The sequence below is a fragment of the Spermophilus citellus genome (genome assembly GCF_964194105.1).
Source record: "Spermophilus citellus genome assembly, chromosome: 1".
In the NCBI taxonomy this organism is placed as follows: Eukaryota; Metazoa; Chordata; class Mammalia; order Rodentia; family Sciuridae; genus Spermophilus; species Spermophilus citellus.
The window spans coordinates 17,029,288-17,049,603 of NC_138182.1; the positions used below are offsets into that span (position 1 = coordinate 17,029,288).

General features: G+C 37.3%; 1 protein-coding gene across 2 annotated transcripts in view; it reads right to left on the reverse strand.

Moving 5' to 3' along the window:
* The window catches only part of GPC6 (glypican 6), a 1,075,249-nt gene that overhangs the window by 797,221 nt on the left and 257,712 nt on the right, over positions 1 to 20,316 (reverse strand). For both annotated transcript variants that reach the window (XM_081287406.1, XM_081287407.1), the window contains exon 2: positions 5,816 to 5,974. In XM_081287406.1, the coding sequence (XP_081143532.1) occupies positions 5,816 to 5,974 (159 nt within the window). The remainder of the gene's footprint in view (positions 1 to 5,815; positions 5,975 to 20,316) is intronic.

The window sequence follows — 20,316 nt, forward strand, 5'->3', positions numbered from 1 at the left end:
TGGGAATCACAAAGATGCTCAGGTGTGAACTATAGTAAATTACCATGGAAGTATGTACCCTCTCCTCCATCTCCACCTCTGTGAAGTAGTATAATCTCCTCCCCTACTAACGTCAAGAAGGACCAAGAGATTTAGTTTGGTCACTGAGAACTGGGAAGACAGATTGTCAGTTCTCCACACCTTAAGGGGCTTCCTGACTCCACCTGTCTGGCTTGAGAGTCTACAGGCTCTACCAAGAGAAGAACACGGCCAAGATAGAATGCTACTCCCAAAAGAATAGGAGATATCTAGAGTGGCTCAGATCAAATCTGTCATTTAGAGTCAAACGTACCTTAGCACAGCCAAACCAAAGATTAAAGAAGGACAATGCTTCTGACTTAGGCTCTACAATTGTGGTTTGTTCTCCACAATACAACGGCAGATGGAAACGAGGAATATGAAATCTTTGCAAAATATCTACATCATAGGTATTTGATAATTATCAATAAACTAAAACCTTTGGAAGTAAATCGATATTAACTATGCTAATATGTCCTAAGGGCTCTGTAGATATGCATACAAAATCCGTGGAGCCTCTGTCTCCTCCTGCCACCTCTTTAATGACCACAATGTTAATACATTCTTTAGGAGGTACCAGATTGCCAGCTTTTCAAAAATCCTGTGATTTCTCGAAACAGAATTCTCACTACCTCCTCTGTTTCCAGTGGATTTCTTCTTTAGCACACAGTCAATTCTGCCTTCTTTAGTGTTTGTCTTCTGTTTATGTCTCCCTCAAAAGGTAAACTCCTGGAGAGGCCAGGACCATATTTTAGTCACCATTAGTCATCTTTTCATCCGCTACACAATTAGCCAAGTGCCTTCTACCAACGGGGCTCTAAAAAAAAAATAGGTTTTCAAATGGAAACACAAAAGCACAGGCGCAGGTACACAAAACGTCACCCATGTGACAAGAAATGTGGAGGATTCTACCACCATATGGAAAAGTACTTAGGATTTTTTTTTCTTTTTCATATAAGTGCATTCTCTGAGAAAATTAGGCTATATTTTAAAGAAGTCATTACATTATTGTCATCTCTACAGTATATAGATGAGAAATGATATTTAAAAAGAAAACACAAGCAGATTTGCAGCATAAAAATATTATGCTTCTGTATATAAATTATTTTCACATTCAGGGCAATGGGTATTCAGAGGTGTTACAACAGAACAAGTTCTTCATGAAGATGGAAATCACTGTTCATTTTTTAAAATTTGCTTTTAAAAATGTACTTGCTGCCAAAATCTCTGGACAAATGCATATCATTAAAATACATAAATAAAAACCAGGAAGAAAAGAAAAATAATAAGATGAAGAAGAACATACTAAACACAAAACCTCATATGGAGTTCCGAATGTGAATAAATTTCCACTCAAATCAATCTAAAGGAAAATAAAATAACCAAAATAAAATATCCATTCAAGCAAATATCCCTGTCTCTGAATAATCCATATTCCATAGACATGCTTAGAAAACAGAGTGCTAGCCTCTAAATCAAGATAGAATACACTATGTCTTGTAAGTAGGGAGAATAAACAATGGGCTTTCATTGATTCAATAACCTTTTTTTTTTGCATTCCGCTTTAATTTAGGCACAGCTTCCCAATCAACACTCTTTCCACCTTTTCTCAAATGTGGCTGGATTCCTGACCCACCAATATCACTATTGCCTTGTTAAAGAAATATCAATCATTTTCACCAGTGTCCACCCCAAATAAAAGTTGAGTTAGAATTTCAACCAAACATTGATTTCCTATAACATTACTATTTATAAGAGGGATGTACGTCTCAGGTTACACTCTTGGCTCCCTTGTTCTTGATGGAAATTGGCAAGTCATTCTCCCTTTCCAAGCTCCAGGCTCCTTGGGGGCTTGTGCTATATTTAGGTGAGCAATTTTCTTTTCAAGGATTAAAAACATCTCCTTCCACTTTTCTCTGATGGTCATTTCCATTTCCTTCCCACAAAAACTGGGACAGGACAGGCGGGGGAGATAGATGGCTGGCTGGCTGACCATGAACTGCCAGCCCAACTGAGCACTAGAAAGCACTGGGGAGATTATGGGGTAGAGGAGGCTGAGAGCAAGGATCCTGCTGTGCTGGGCCTGGGGCAGAACCCTGACCCTGCGGCTTCATATTTGTGTGACCGCCTTAGAATCTCCCCGTGAGAAACAGGGTTAGCTTCTTCAAGACTGAGGATCTGGGCCAGGTGTTTTCTCTTCTTACTCTCACTATCAGTATAGCAGTTCTCCCTGTCCTGGGCTCCTAACAAAGCACTTAGGAGCAAACAGCACCAGGCATTGAAACAGGAATGCCAATTTGACAGGTCCCTAAAGACACAATTCAAGTCAAAAGAGGGGGAGCCCAACAGGACCTTCCCTTTGTCTGCCTTTTAATGTGACTTCCTGCAGCTGTTTTTGGACTTGTGGGTTTCTAAGGTATGTGGCAGAGGGGAAAGGTGAGAAGGGAGGGGACAAAGCTGTGGTCACTCTACCAGCTGCACTGAGCTGGCTTTTTGTCCAGGACAATAGACCCTGTGAAGCAAACCAAAAACGGGGCTCAGCTACAAAGCCTGTGGAGGACACCCCTGTAAAGTGCTGAGGGAACTTTGTAGCGACCCCAGACAAAGGGGGGAGGGGCTTACGGGGGTGACTGATAAAAAGCCAGGTAGACATTTGGCCAGAGAAAGGAGAAAACAAATAAAATTCCATAGGACCCTGGGAGAAGAACTGGTGCCAAGAACATAAATTTTATATATACTCTTGATAAAATTTCAATTTTATCCTCATAGTCAGGGGAAAAAAAAACAGGTACCCAGTGATAAGAAAATTATCTACCAAAGAATGAAATTTCTGCAAGTGGCACTATATACTTTTTCAATTCCTTGTCCATCAGCTGAAAATGTTACTCTCAGTGGGACTGCAAAGCAAAGCTTGGTGATTGCGGAAAAGTTGAGGAAGAGTTCCTATGAATTCAGGTTTAGATGCCCACCTTCCAATAATTATTGGCAAATGGTATCTTCTAAATAAATGGTATCTTCTAAATAAATCTTATGATAAATCTTACCCAAAATATTAATTAAAAAATGGGAAAGAATATGACCATGAGAAGCATGTGGTTTTATGTTAAGCATATTAGAATCTCAAATTTTAAAAGAGAATCATGTCTGCCAGAAACCAAAAAGTTAAATGGAATCAAGACATTGTAATATAATAAGGAAAGCAACAACTGGAGACTAATTATCCCAGTGATTGGATTCAACCTCTTTGAATGTACCAGGGACTGACTCACACATATCAGAGAAGTCCAAGTTGTTGTTGTACTTAATGAAACTAGGAAGGAAAGTCAGTGCCTCATGATTTTAAATTAAGCAGTAGTTTTTGTTGTCTTCACAATAGAACCTTAGAGCCCACAAAGATGTACAGAATACAAATAACAGAACTATCTCTCTGAGAAAGTGGCACCTGAGGCAGAACCTCAAACAGAACATTCTGGATAAAGAGACTCCAGTAATAATGCAAAATGACTCACTGTGGAAGTTACTAATAAGAAACTCAAAGTCCTTTACAGGAGCATTGGCTTCATGTGAGAAAATAAAATTCAGAAGGTAACATTCTCCAAGTCATCCTAGACAGTTCTTCTGTACTCATGAGAACTGAAACTCATCAATAAATGCCAGGAGAAAGTGTTTTTGTAAAAAGCCAATGGAGGGGCTGGAGATGTACACGGTCCTGGGTTCTATTCCCTGGACTGGGGGAAAAAAAGGCAGAAAATACTATGATGACTTTTTAAATTGAGGATGATAATGATAATATTGTTAAGAATGGGCTCTAAGAGATGAAAACAATCATTTTTAAATTTTTTTTTTGTAAAGTCTGGATAAAATTTTGCCAAGGGGGGAAAAATCTTAACTTCTCCCTCATGGCAGCCTAATACAACTGTTGCTAAAGAATTCATCACCCTGTGTCAGATCTAATCTGAGCAAAATCAATGTCCTGTCAAACTGATTGACATCACACCCTTAAGTACACTAGATCAATTTGAACCACACCTGGGAGAGGGAGAGAGAGAGTGGTGGGGGAGAGACTGAGACTTCTTTAGTAAAACAAAGACAAATGAGGTCTGGGATTAAATTGTGTAGACCCAAAGATATTAAAAGCTACTCATATGATAATCTCAGAAGTATGTGGTTCAGTCTTCTTGAATAGCTTTACTTATAAAAAAAAAACAAACTCTCACCATAAAACTACATAACATTTAATATTTTTCTTAAAAGAAATATAAATGATCAATTGCAAATACTGCCCTTGATTTATTTTAGCATCACCAGGAGCAGAAATTTGGGAAGGCACTATGTTTTCCAACAACATAGATAAAAATCAGTAACAGCAGATCACATCACCTGCTTTTGTAACAAATAACTAGATGTCTCAATTTGCCTCAATTTGAAATGATAGATTGTCGTCCCCGAAACACAGAGTCCCTGAATGCCACTAGATTTGTAATCTGTCAGTCAAGGGCAACCTTTTTTTACTCCCCAGTTGTATTCGAGGGAACAACCTGCATTGCATGGCTGCTACATAAGGAATTATTTTCTTATATACCCTCAGAAAAAGTTATAAACAGAGCAAGAGAAAAAGAAGGAATATGAAGACCTTGAAACATACTTGCAGAAAAGATGAAGTCCTAGTCACGTGCATGGAAAATGTCATATCACCATGAGAACCGAAAACACGGGTGACCAAGTCTTTTCTAATTTGGAGGATTAATTTGAAAGAAATCAGTGTCACAATAATAGTTTAAAGCGGCAATGAAGTAGAACATTTGTCCTACTACACAGAAAAGACTTTGTAAGCTTTCCCAAGATGGCTCTGCTGTACATAACTGAACAGGGTAAAGAAAATGAGCAGTAGCTCTTTTGCTCTAGGGCAATGTGACATGTTGGAGGGGACATAAGGCAGGCTTGCCACCGTTCACAAGCCTGGTTTACAATCATAGAAAGGTACATTCACTTCTTTGAGCCCTAAAAAACTGCACCATCCAAAAATATTTAACCTTATTGTTATCACTATTAACATTGCTATAAAAATCAGATTGCATTTGATTACTTCTCTGAGGCTCTGATGAGAAAATTCGGTGCTGAAACTCAGTAATAATTGCTTTTGGTCTTTGTGCTTTCGAATCCAAAAATATTTATGAAACCAATAGAACAAAGAAATGAAGTAGATTGTTTATAAACAGGAAAGAGAAAGAAGATCTAAATCTTACGTAGAATGTGTCACGAGTACCAGGTAAGATGTGTTATCACAACAGCAAACTCTAAAATAAAGGAGTCCATGTCACTGGCAGCTAAGACGAGTCTGTCTTCTTAGAAGGGATGTTATATATCAAGTAATCTTAACTGACACAATTTTAAAAAAATGAATATCCCCATACGAAAGTAGAAGACAAACCCCAGTGACAAAACTTGGTTTAGATTCACCCTAAAAAGGAAAAGTTGAGCTAAATCTTTCAGAATAAATTTTATAGGCAAAGCACAAATGCAAAATGGCTTTTGGGTAAATCAGATTTTTTTTCCAAGATTATATTGTAAAAAAATCACACATTGTCAAGAAAGTTCATGCTTTTCCTAAAAATAGACAATACTATAAATGTTTAAGAGGGAATGAAAATCTCCTTCAAGAAAAAAAAAAAAGCTTTTCATAAAACAGCATGATTCTCACAGAAAAGCACACCTTTTCCCTGAGAAAAACTAAGTGAAGCCAAACTGTTTGACCTACCATCAAACTTCTTGTGCCTTGACACAAAAGTGGTCCGCACAAAATGGCTGGTCTCTTCCACGAGGTTCTCAAATTCTAGTTTGCTCTGCTGGCTCAGCTTGTCTTCCATTTCTGTGGTGCAGCACGTGTATTCCTGAGGACAGATTCTTAAGTGTTCCCCTGCAATGAGAAGCATGAAAACATGAGTATGGAATGGCAAGGTTTTCTAGTAGATTCTGGAGATTTCGCATCTCTAACAGTTTACTGAACCCTGGGGTACCTCTCCCTTCTACTCCCCTACCCATGGGCAGGAGCTCTCTCTGGGCCTCAGCGTATCTGCAAACCCATTCCAAACACCTGAAGGACTTCAGTTGAACCTGGAGTTAGTTTCTGCACCCCACCATCATCATGTAAGCAAAGATGCCTTAAAACCTTCAAAACACCATGGCTTTTTTCCCACTTTTACTTGAAATGTACCAGGCAACACCAGATAACAAGATATGTCACAGTCTTAAGGGTGTTTGTCTTTGGAAACCACATCAAGGCAAAGGCACTGGGTTCCATCACATCAGTGGGTGAGAGCCTGTGGTAAGAGCTTCCTGTTATCTCTGCCAATCAGACTGTGGAAACAAATGAGCTCTTCACCAGGTGAAATCGACACGTGTTTTTAATGGCAGGTCTCCTGTAAACCGCACATTCTTTAGCTGAGATTTCTTGTCAGAGAGAAAATGTTCTCTTGGAAGGAGGAAGCCATTGAGAGGTTTAATTAGTATTTATGTCATATGAAAATGTAGAATAAAAGGGAATAAAATATTTAGTGCAGCCAATTTATCTCTTGATCTATCAGGCCACTTCTTTTGATAATATTGCTTTCTTTGGTGCTATTTGCAAATAAAAGCCAATTCTTCACAAAATTAAAACAGTCTGTTGTTGCATGAGATGTGACTTTCCAATTGATGTAGCTCAGCTTATGTCAATAATGTTTATCAAGGCCTCTGGAGTAAAGAAAAAACCCCAGTCAATGCCTTGCTAAATAAAATTTTAAAATGACCCCTGAGATTAAAGTCATTGTAGGGTGTTGAAAATCAAATGAACAATTAAAGATCACTTTCTTTAAATGGTCTTTAATAAAGATCAACAGATATTTGATGCTATGGTTAAAATTTATTTATAACACTTAACAATATGTATAAAAGAGTGCCCAGCTTGCATGAGACCGTATGTTCAATTCCTAGTATGGTTAAAAGAAAAAAAGAATGCCTTATAGCTTTCTGGGAATACAAGGTGTCTCATGGTTCTTCACATAGTTTGGTACTAAATGCCAGCTTTAAAAACCTGAAGATAAAACATGTTCTTTGTTAAATATTGTTTAAAGAAAAATGAACTTTATTAAAGATCTATTAATTCCTAGGTCCTTGATCCACTTTAAGTTGAGTTTTGTGCGTGGTGAGAGATACAGGTTTAAATTCATTTTCTTGTATATGGATTTCCATTTTTCCCAGCACCATTTGTTGAACAGGCTATCTTTTCTCCAATGTATGTTTTTGGCATCTTTTCTAATATAACTGTAATTATGTAAGTTAGTCTCTGTGTCTTCTATTCTGTACCACTGGTCTACCAGTCTATTTTGGTGCCAATACCATGCTGTTTTGTTACCTCAAAAGTAGGCCCAAATAGCCATCATATTGGATTAGGCCCCTACTAGCTTAATAAGACTCCTATAGTGCAAGAATTAAAATCAAGAATCAATAAATGGGATGGATTCAACTAAAAAGTTTCATTTCAGCAAAAGAAACAATCAGTGAGGTAAATAGAGAGACAGCTTGGGAGCAAATTTTTACCACTTGCACATCAGATGGAGCACTAATCTTTAGGGTATATAAAGAACTCAAAAAGCTAAACACCAAAAAACCAAATAACCCAATCAATAAATGGGCCAAGGAATTGAACAGACAATTCACAGATGATATACAATCAATCAACAAATATATATAAAAAAAGTTCAATGTTTCTATCAATTAGAGAAATGCAAATCAAAACTACTCTAAGATCTCACTGCACTCCAATCAGAATGGCAGTCATCAAGGATACTGCAACAATAAGTGTTGGTGAGGATGTGGGGGAAAAGCCACACTTATACATTGCTGCTGGAACTGCAAAATGGTGCAGTCAATATGGAAAGCAGTATGGAAAACTGGGACTGAAACCACCTTTTGACCCAGCTATCCACTCCTCGGTCTATACCCAAAGGACTTCAAAACAGCCTACTGCAGGGACACAGCCACATCAATGTTTATTGCAGCGCAATTCTCAATAGCTAAAGGGTGGAACCAACCTAGATGTCCTTCAGTAGATGAATGGATAAAGAAAATGTGGTATATATACATAGTGGAATATTACTCAGCAATAAGAGAATAAAATCATGGCTTTTTCAGGTAAATGGATGGAGTTAGAGAAGATAATGCTAAGTGAAGTTAGCCAATCCCAAAAAACCAAATGCCGAATGTTTTCTCTGATATAAGGAGGCTGATTCATAGTGGGGTAGGGAGGAGGAGCATGGCAGGATTAGAAGAACTCTAGATAGGGCAGAGGGTTGTGAGGATAAAGGAGGAGGAATGGGGATAAAAATTCTTTCTAAGAATCTCTGACTGAGACATCCATTGTTCCCTAGGTTGGACTGTGGCTCCTCCTAGGAGTGATAGCCAAACTTGTTTAGCATTGTTATGCTCCTGTCTTGTTTGACTTGAAGATTTTGACAATACCAAAATTAAGAGGATAGAACAATGTGAATTGTGAAATTCTTCCCCCCCGCCAAAATTTTGATACTTATGTCCCACTGAGAAGCCTGGCTTGAGAGCTAAAGACACCAGGCAGAAGTGACTTTTTCAAAACCAAATGGTCTATGCATCACTAATTTACTTTTCCTAACTATTAAGCCTAATTGATAAGGATAAAACAAAACCCATGCACAAAATCTCTCAGTGTTCTAATGATTTTGTCATTCATAAATTCCTAAAAAAGAATATTTAATAAAGATGTGATCATGATCTGTTTTTTTTTTTTTTTTTTCATCTCTGAGTACTTTGGAAATAGGATATCCAGCAGAAGGACCCTTCATGGGGAAGACAGCTGATAAGGGCAGTGCATGATGTGAGAATATTTTCCAAAGCAAACATACTTTCTTCAGTGGAACACCCAATACTGGATTTGTGTACATCACTTGGATAGCAGGTGATTTTCTCGTTCTTTCAACACTACTTTGGTTAGTGTTTTTTTTCCCCCCATGGACCTCAGTTAATTCCTTCTTTTCCTTCTTAACACTATAGAGGAAGCCCTCCTTATTTCTTTGACTGGTTATATGAATAATTCAAGAATTTCAGGAAGCAAAAACTGATTTTAACTTAGCATAATTTATGACCTGGGGCACATGATCACTATGTCAATCAGTGTTCTCAGATGAAATAATTCCCCTATCCCTGCAATTCCTCTCTCTATGCTAGTCTATCTCTATCTCTAGTTTTCTTTCTATCAGGGTCCCAATAAAAAGAAAAAGAAATGAGAGCATTTTCATTTCTGCAAACAAGAAATTATTGCATTGAGATAGTAAGGCACCCACTTAATACTCTTTCATGAACCAATACCTCTACACACACACACACACAGCCCATGAAATAATTTTGGTGTAAATATGTCCCACTAGGAATAAGCATCTTACTTCTACTTGACATAAAATACTGGTATTCTTATGGTGATAAGAGATTATAATGGCTCTTATCAGACATAATCTCATAAATGTAAATCCATGGGGTTTCTTCCACAAATATCCCAAACAGAACTGCTCCCTCGGGGTGATAAAAAAAATCATTTCATTTTGCTCAGTTTTTCTGCAAAAGCTCTAGCTCCACTGTAATAATTTAGAAGCAGAACACAGTGCTGATATGCTAGATATTGATAAATGGACATTTTATGAGTGTATAATAGAGTAGGCAATGGAGGAAGGGGATTTAGAAAATGGTTAAAAAAGGTCAGAGAATGGAGCATGCTGCAAAGTAGTTGATACTAAAGATCCACTGAATGTGGCCAGATATTTGAGATTGTCGACTGACCTCTAATAGCTATGTAATTAGGCTTTGAGCTGTTATCTGCCAAACACATAGGCCTAATCTAGAGGGTAGAATGACATGGATTTGAGCATGTTTTCCCCTTCCTAGACACTAACTACTTAGAAGAAAAACTTAAAACATCTAGATACCAGGATTACTCTGTCAGCTTCAGAATGAATCAGGTTCAGAGCTTCTCTAAATTTTTTTCATCTAAATCCAAGTCCATGTCCATAAAGGCTGGTTATTCTTTAACCTGCAAGTAGCTCTCTGTCCAGAAAGTACAGAACATCTATCATTCAGCAAGTAGCTATCATTTAACAAATCTATAATCTTGCTTCCTCTTTCATTCATTATTAAATCGTTCCTCACTTTTGAAGATTTCTTTATACTTTACTTTTTATTATATTATTTGAGTATTTTAATGCCACAATAGTCCTATTTCCAAATATTGAAGTTCTTTATTTTAATATTTCTAGCATGAAAAGTGACATCCATATTAAGTCCACTAATGAGAGCTAAAATCAGACGTTCTGTGATTTGCCCTTTCTATTTCAAGCTATGTTATGTTAAGAGTGAGTTGGTTAATATCTCAATTGCTCTCCTGTAAAAATGAAATTAATGATATCAGATTATGGGATAAATCAGGGAAAAGATTTAGCCTAGTGCCTAGAAAATATTAACTATAGCAGATATTCTAATTATCAACTATAGCAGATATTCTAATGCTAATTCTATTGTCAAATATGAGGTTAGAAACCAAAATGCAAAACAGTTTGAAGTATTGACTAAAAATTGTTCATTTATAATGATGTCAAATGTTACACTTTACCATTAGAAAATTCTAATAGTAAGCAATTGAACCAAACTCCACTTTTAAAAACACAAAAAATGAATAGATAAGAAGTATTAATTTCATCAGGAAAATATGTGTCTCTAATATCTCATTAATACTAAAATTAATAAGTATTTGATGCCAACAAAGAGTAATTCCTGGCACATGTATGCTCCCTTAATTCTTTTCAAAAAATTTTAGTGAACAAATAAATATATGTGGTTTGTGCAAGAGAGTTTTCAGTATCCTCAAAATTTTGCCATCTATAAATGCTAAATTCACAAGCACTGTCCATCTATTGGAAGGTCTATGGTCTCTCCATGTAATGACAAAGGGGCATCAAGGCTTAGCAGGATCACGAAATCAACAGTCACATTGCATGTCTTAATGTCTCCAAGCTCTGCAACAGCAAACTTGTGAAAACTTCCTGGGAGGGAAAGATGGACAGATGTTGGGGGAAATGGAAGCATCTTCAGCAATTTCACACTGAAAAGTCTGAACTGGCTTCATTCAATATTATTAGTCCTTCAACAATCACCTGTCTCTGACTTGGAACATTTTGGATACATTTGGGGGTGGAAGGGGTGCTGCTAAGGTATCAAAGTGCAGCTCCTCCTTTTTGCTAATTGGAGGCTGTTCTAATTCTCCCAAACACCCTAATGATTCTGAATGCTTGGAGAATTAGTAAGACTCATTTTGGGGTCTGCAAAGCATGGCCTCTGGGCCAAATCCCATTCACTCCCTGCTTCTGTGGAACTTGTGAGCAGTGGTTAGAAAACAAAAATCAAAGAATAATATTCTGCACCAGAAAAAAGTTCAAATTCAAGCATCCATAAATAAAGTTTCATCATGACTATCACACTCCTTCTCTTGTATCTTTTCTTTGACTGCATTAGTATCAGAGCAGAACAAAAATGGTTACAACAGAGGCCACATGCCTGCCAACCATATTTAACTTCTGCAATCACACTTGGAGCCACTTCACCACGTGAAGAAACTGGCTCTTCCCCTTCCTGTTCCAATTTCTCTAAATAGGAAGAATATAAAATTTTCTCAGCTTGAATACTTCCCCAAACTAAAAAGTATTAGCTATAATAATGAGATGATTTCAAAGTTGAAACTTATGAAGGAGGAGGAAGTACTGCCATTTGGGGTTTCCCAATCACTCACATTCCTTTCTCTTGCCTTAGGTTCTTTTTTTTTTTTTTGGAAGTACCAGGGATTGAACCCAGCGGTGTTTAACCACTGAGCTACATCCCAGCTCTCCTTTTAAAATTTTTCATTTTGAGACAGGGTCTCGCTAAGTTGCCTAGGGCTTTGCCAAATTGCTGAAGCTGGCTTTGAACTTGTGATCCTCCTGCCTTAACCTCCTGAGCTGCTGGCATTATAGGCATGCACCACTGCACCCAGTGCCTTGGGTTCTTTATAATAAATCAAATAAATAATTAAATGTAACATTTAGCTCAACTGAGGAGGAGGCAGACGTGTCAAAGACCACTAACAACATGGAAGATCAGGATAAGAGACCTTGAATGCAGGAAGTGAGGAATTGACAAATGATGCTCACTGTATCTTTATTCATCAAACAGTGATTGACAGCTTCTAGGTGCAAATCATTATGAAAAGCTCAAACCCAGCAAGACCAGACAGGGGGTTATGTGAAGTGGATTATGCAGGTTGACATTTCTTAGGGCACCTGAAGTTAATACCAGTGAATTCCCTGTGTCCTGGCATTTTTAAAGGGCTCTCCTCCAGCTTTAAGGTAAATAAGGGAAATGTAGGTGTAGAAGAAGGGGGTTCCACCAGGAAGTTACAGAGTGAGCTCAGAGACTATAAATTATCTTCTGTTTCTCAATAAAGAAGAGATAGGGCTGTTTCTCCATGTGCCCCCTTCAATTATGTGTCACTCTTCACCGCATCATGTCCTAAATGCCTGCCCAGATGTTCATTTTCACTCCAAGATGCTGTGGTGACAGCAGAAATGTGATCCCTCCAGATCCCACTCCCTCTAGAGATGGCTCTGGGTCTGAGAGCAGCCAGGAATAGGCTTGGTGACTGGCACGGTAGTCGAGAGCAGCAGACAGGAGAACCTCATTAACCAGCCTGGGCAGGTCTGCTTCCACACCCTCTCTGCCCTCGGAGGTGACACCTGCGATCTCAGAATGAGCACTCCACACAAAGGCACAAACAAGCAGAAACCAAAGTGCCCCCAATGAGTGGCACTACACAGACCACCAGTAAACCAAACTCTTGGTTTCTACAGAGCTTTGGAGTATGGAGAGAAATGACTAGCCTTGCCCTTCCCCAGAGGTGGAAAGGAAATAAACCACTAAAAAGTGAAAAGAAGATGGCAAGATTTAACAGAGAGCTTCAATTCCTACCCCTCCAAATTCAATCGGATCAAAGTGCACTCTTGGTTTTTAGATTTCTTCAGACTGTGCAGTCTGTGTCAAAGTGTTCTGTGTTTGAACTACTGAAATCCGCATAGTTGATGTGCATATCTGCTACCAGCCTCAGAGTTCCCCCATCATTTGATATGATTCCTCAAACAACTAGTCAGTTTCTTTATGTGGTGCTAAAAAATCTGACTGGAGTAAACCATGTAAGGAAACAGGTGAAGAGAAGCAAAATATTCTAGAATAAGTTAACGTTTAGTTAGCATTTCTGATAGCTGTGACAATTTAAATTGAAGCTAATAGATCTAGATAGTCTTTAGTCTTATAAGACTCCTATACAAGCTGACCAGAAGTGAATGAACACACACAAATAGGATTTTTAAAGGTACATTCCAGTTCATTTCTATTGAGTTCAAATTTCACAACCTTCCAAGTACTTTTTCAACATTTTTGAGCATTAAGAGTTCATATAAATGATCCTGTCATATTTGTAAGGGCCACTCTTGTTTAGTGAGGTCGGTCAGTGTTATAATGAGAAATGTCCAAACTTTCACACAAATCTGAGAAGATTCAATTAACATTCTATTTCACTGAGTCTTATCATTCGAACCATCTACATTAGCATCATTCTTTGATTCTGACCATTTCCTGAGAAAGACTTTAAATGTGAATTCTTGTATTTCTAAATTTTTTCCCCTGAATTTTACAAAAATAACTATTTTTAACAATTAACCCAAAAGTTAATTGTTAAAATCAGTCCCCACCATTCCGGGAGAATTTTGAATAAGCCACTCTGGATGATATAGATATAGTGTTTCTGGTCCTCACCAGTTGGTGACCTTTAGTATTTCAGAGCAGCTGACCTTTTGGGGCTGAAGATAAATCCAGAAAAACGTGTGATCAGAATGAGCAAAGGAGAAGGCAGACGAGGGCAGATACGGGCCAGGCAGGAGTCAGAAAAGCCTTCTTTTCATTTCATGACATCTGACCTTGGCTCTGACATGTTGTGAAATTCTTTAACTTATAAATTATTCAATCAGTTAAATAAAGGGTTTTTTCCATGTCATAAATACATATAACTTATTAATTTATATAATTAAAACTTTGAGACTTTTGAAAGCACTACTTTAAAAGGAATTTGCCTGTATAGCTACAACCTCTTTGACAGACAGACACACATCCATTCACACAACCCAAATTGTTTTCCAGAATTAACTAAAAAATATGAATAGAAGGAGCCCATAAGACAATTTTAATTGTTGCAACTTTTATTACTCTCTGTAGGAAAGAGCCCAGAAAAATTGTGGTTCTACATCACAGGAACAATAATAAGTCATAACAAGAATGGGATTCCATGACTCAAAGTATTCGACAAATTCTCCTTGTAATCACTCTAATCAGAGACAAGGATCACAGGGCATAGCAAAATGTGGGGTGCAATGGGACATCTTCAAGTTTCAAAGGATATTTGGCACCTGCAGGAAATTGTAAAAAATGTACGTGCTGAAGGTAGTTCATAATCCCAACATCAAATTTAGTATATTCCTTCCAATGGTTTTAGCAAAGCACTGTTTTTCTTTAATTTCCATATCATAAGTAGCATATGAAAAGTGTCATGGAGCAGGGAATGAGGGTGGTAGTGTCAGTATGACTCTAGGGTTTGTAAATAATTGTGACCAATTTAAAAAAAAATTAAAATGTATATGTACTATTTATTTCAAATGATTACTAAGGTCTTTAGGGCATAAAATTTTAATTGTTTGACCTTAATAAATAAAAAGGTTAATATTTCTTCTGACCTAACGTGCCATAGAAAAATGTTGAATGAACAATAATAATTCTGTTCCAATGCAGTTAGGCTATTCTACCTAGGAATTTGATCAAACCCTATGTAGGAGTTTCTGTGAATGTATTTTGTAGATAAGTTTAATATCTATAATGAGTTGATTTTAAGGAAAGGCAATAATCCTCAATGATGTGCACGGGCTTCACCCAATCAGCTGAAAGACGCTACATACAAAAACTTAAGCTCACATCACATGAGGCAATTCCTCAAAATAAACCTCTTCCTTCTCACTCCTTTATCTACATACATGTGTATTTATATATGTGTATACAAATGTATGCACAGGAATGTAAATGTGTATATTTATATGCAACTGGTTCTGCCTCTCTGAAGAACTCTGACTGATACACACAGGATTCCATGAACATAATGTTTGGGAAACTCTGTGCTAGTTCTTCTGCCTCTCAGTATGTTTACAATGGACTCATCTGAATTACCTAGATTTCTGGTTTGAACCAAAGTTTTCGATTGTTACTTGTTATTTTTATTTTTCTCTCAGTGCTAATTGACAACAGTATCTGAGATGCTATAACTGGAGTCAGTGTTGTATTATCAAATATTCAACAATAAGCACTCTAGGCTGATTTTTTTTTGGGGGGTAGTGCTTCATTTAAAAAGGATATAGGTTCCAATATAATTTCTCAATAATACCAATTTCCACAGTATAAATATTTTCAATGTGGCTGATTTTTACCAAACAAGATGATATTACCAGATGGGAAGAGACGTACCATAAAATCCATTATGAAGCATTTCCACCATTCAGATATAACAAGCCTCAAGAGTATAACAATAAAATAATAAAAAAATTCATAAGCATTTGGTACTCCTTACCTTTGTTTTATTAATTTATTTAATGGTACTTTTGCACAATTTAATTTTTAATAATGGGTTTGCTCAGTAAAAGATTCACCAAATTCCTGATAATTGAAAAGTTAGTTCTTAAAAGCCACTATGTGCCAGATTTAGCATGGAACTACATGGAGATAAAAGTAATATATATTATTTATTGGTTTCTTTCTCCTAGTTAAGTACTGAATCCAATAGAAACACCCCTCGACCACCATATCTGCCATTTCTAAAATCCACAGAGAGATCTATGGGTCAAATACCTATTTGTCTCAAATGGAAAATTGTTTCCTCACAGTCGTTTCTGATTGCCAGCATCCAGTAAAGAATTCCCTGGAGAGAGATGAGGTAGAGTGGAATAGGGTAGTTATTTAAGAAAGGGTGGAGAATGGGGACCATGCTCTAGCTTGTACTGAATAGCACCACCAGTCACAGTGGGGTTATCATCATGGCAAGGTGAATCAAGGTGACCGAGCCAGGTTTTGCAATTTTCAGTCCCAGGCTGTTGTTGTTACTATTGTAAGACACAGAGCCACTGTTGAAATAAAAGCTGTTACTCTATGCTACTGTTATAAGTGATCTGAGGTTCTTTATTCCATAACCATCTGCTGCTACTGCTTCTTTTTTTTAATTTTTTAATATTTATTTTTTTAGTTTTCGGCAGACACAACATCTTTGTTGGTATGTGGTGCTGAGGATCGAACCCGGGCTGCACGCATGCCAGGTGAGCGCGCTACCGCTTGAGCCACATCCCCAGCCCCTGCTACTGCTTCTATCATACCCGAAACCAGTAATTATGAACCCTACCTTACTCACCTTTTCAGTGCTCACTGCTTTGGCTTAGTCTTGGCTGAGGTTCTACCACAAAAATTGAATGGAATACATCTGATTCTTCTCAGTTTCATCATTCATTCATTTATTCAATTACCACTCGGTAACATACAAGTAATGAATTGGGTACTATGTTGGATGCTAAGGGTTAGGAAATTCTGGAATACAAAATATCAGAGCCCATCATGAAAAGTCCCTACCGATGAACACAAGCTCTATATGACCATCCACCTTTGGATATCCACATACATCCCAGAGATTGATGCCCCTTATAAGGGCAATGTTAATTATAGGGGATCTTTGATGAACTTTTCCTACTTGATTTCTAGTCAGGTAGTTGTAATATTTCCGATCTCTTTAAATTCTAATGCTAGGAAGGATCATGCAAGTGGAGGCTGCACCTGTTTCACTTCACCCTGCTCAACAGACTTTATAACTGCAGGGCCTGAAATTCTTCAAGCAGGTGGCCACCAGTATTCAAGTTTCAGATAGAATAGAGCCTTTCAGAGCTTATCATGTAAGTAAGGCTATTTCTTGTGAAAGTGTTGCTACAGCTGTACATATTATGTATGTATTACGTTGAAACATGCAATGCATTTCTTATTGTAAGTTTTGTGGTGAAATGTCTGAAAGGTAAAGAAAATCTAATAATGAGGGCAAGTAGAGCTACAAGGGGCAAAGAGCACATTGACTGAAATATAATTGAGAAGCCATGTATTAGCTTTTGTCTCTGTGACCACAATACCTGATAAGAACAACTTACAGGAAGAAACTTTTACTTGGGGCTCACAGTTTTGGAAGTTCACTCCATTGTCAGCTAGCTCCATTGCTCTGAACACAAGGAAAGGCAGAGCTTCATGGCAGAAGGGCATGGTAGAGGGAAACACTCTGCTCTTAACAGCTGGGAAGGGGAGAGTGAAGGAGTTGCCAGAGACAAATTATAAGCCACCAAGTGACCTACTTCCTCCAGCTATACCCAACCTGCAAAAAGTTACTATCCAGTACAGTTCTTTCCAAATATTAATCCATTTTAAATGGCTTAATTTACTATTTAGCTTACATCTCTCATAATGTAATCATTTCAGCTCTGAACACTCCCGCATAAACACATGAGCTTTGGAAACCTCATATCCAAACAAAAACAACCTGTAAGCAGTCACTGCTCTTACTTGGATAGGTTTGGCTGACTTCAGTCAGTTATGTCCACCCTGGAAGTTTTCTTAGACATGTGTTGTAAACAAATTATTGTCTTGGTACCCAAAAGAGAGGCTAATTGTTAGTCTAAAATTAGGAACTTTAAGTAGCATTCCTAAGTATGTTGCAAATTTCTAACCTGCTCACAATTATTTTGCTATACTTTTCTTAGGAATAGTCAAAGCTTCATTTTCAGATGTTCAAAGTTGTTTTTAATCCTACAGCCTGAATGATATATTCTTTGATTGATTTTGGTTGTTCCCTTTTTTGGGAAAGCTTGGCTAGATCTAGTTCAGCTGCTCCAACATGGCTTGCCAAATTCAGACAAACAGTAATTCACCAGCGCCCAGTGACCTTCTGCACCTCAACTGACCAGAGTTGCTGACTTACCTCTTTCGCATTCTGTAACCCATATTGCATCAATCAAACCAACTGCTTCCTACAAATTCACCCACAGATGATGATCAATTTCAAGTTTATTGCAGCTGTAATCCAACACTCATCTCTGCTTACTCAAAGTTAGCCATTTCTACAATTGAATTTGGTGATACTGTGGTGATATACAATAAACCAATTTACAAAGTGCTTGTTTTTGACCCCGATAACGGCAGATCAGCATTCTTACTAAATTATATGACAGCTCACTTGAGAACTTGGAATTTACTGCTCAAAGCTCAATAGCTATAAACTAGCTCAGACCAGTTCAGTACAGGGGCCAAGTCTAGGTGAGAGTGATTAAGAAACTAATCAAACTGAACTGCATATAAGCCTATATGAAAAATTATTTTTCTTCCTCATAAAATACTGCAATTTTAGTAGGCATCTGTAAAGGCCTGACTGCAACACTGATCATATCATACAGAGTAAAGCAATAAAAGGCGGAGTGGCCAGAAATGTCACAAGATCTATGGTATAGTCTCTAAGTGTATATGTCACTAATTGTCTGACTCTGTGACAATGAAACTCCATAATATCTAACCTTTTACAATTCATAGAGCCATTAATTTATAATAATTACTTTAATTCCCACTAATCATTGAAGATGGATGCCCACAGGTAAATAGCATGAGTCTCTCTCTCAGAGATGAGTGATAGCAGGACTACAAAAAGGAGATACTTCTCCTCCCCTGGCATTACTCCCACAATTAAAAAAGGCCAACAGGTCTCTTTCTAAAATTTATGCATAGGGACCTAGATTTTTTAAATGACACCACTTCAAATGCTATAATAAATTCTAGCATCCTGGGGCTTTAAAAATGTCAGTGTACTGGTGACAGCAGTAGAGTCAAGCGTTGTCATTAAAGAATTTCTGTGATTAAATCTCAGCCATGGCTTTAAACCAAGAGGAATGCAGAACCTCCAGAGAGATGGGAACAACAACTCTCCTGAAATGAAAACACACATCCAGCAGATATGAAGAGAAATGAAGACCCGCACTGAATTTTAAAGTGCATACTACATAAAGAAGACTGAAAAATGTCTTTTAATTGAACATAATGTTCTTCAACATGGAGACTATGGTTAATAATTTTCCACCACTAGGAATTCATCATGAGAGAAATTTCAGCTGCTCGTATCACACATGCACAAAAGTTAGCTGCGTGGAATGATAGATACATTAGTTTACTTAGCTATAGTAATCATATCTCTATTTATATGTATATCAAAATGTCATGCTGTATATGTTAAATATAGATGTTAAATTTTTAATAATCTCAAAATGAGTGAGAAAAAAGAAATTGCCTTTTTTATTAAACTTAAAATATCAGTAGGAATAAAAACTTATTAGGAGAGTGGGAATGAATAATCATAAATTTCCCTTCATCGTTTTTTGAGATGTGCTTCCTAGACTAGACTCAAAGGAGGCAGAATAGACAAGATATCCTATAATCTGATGAAAACCATGTGTATCCTGTTTTGTGCAACATTTGAATCCAAACATAGAAAATAAGTGATAATTACATCAGAATTATTTAGCCTTAGAAAATGTTTACCACAAATGAATAGAACTGGAGACTATTGTGCTAAGTGAAATAAGACAATCCCCACCAAAAAACCAAAGGCCAAATGTTCTCTCTGATATTCAGATGCTAACTCATGTTAAGTGGGGGAAGGGGAAGGGGGAGATAGAAATTCACTGGATTAGAAAAAGGTAAATGAAGAGAAGGGATGGGGGAAGGGAATAGGAAAGAGAGTAGAATGAATCAGACATAACTTTCCTATGTTCATACATGAATACAAGACCAGTGTGACTCCACGTCATATACAACCACAAAAATGGGAAGTTATACTCCATGTATGTATGATATGACAAAATATGTTTTACTGTAATATATAACTAAAAAGAACAAAAACAAAATTGAAATTAAAAAAAAGAAGAAAGAGAGTGTTTACCACAATGACTCTTTCCAACTAAGACATTAGTGGAAAAGGGTCTTACATCAAGGCATAGTTTTGATGAAAAGACCACA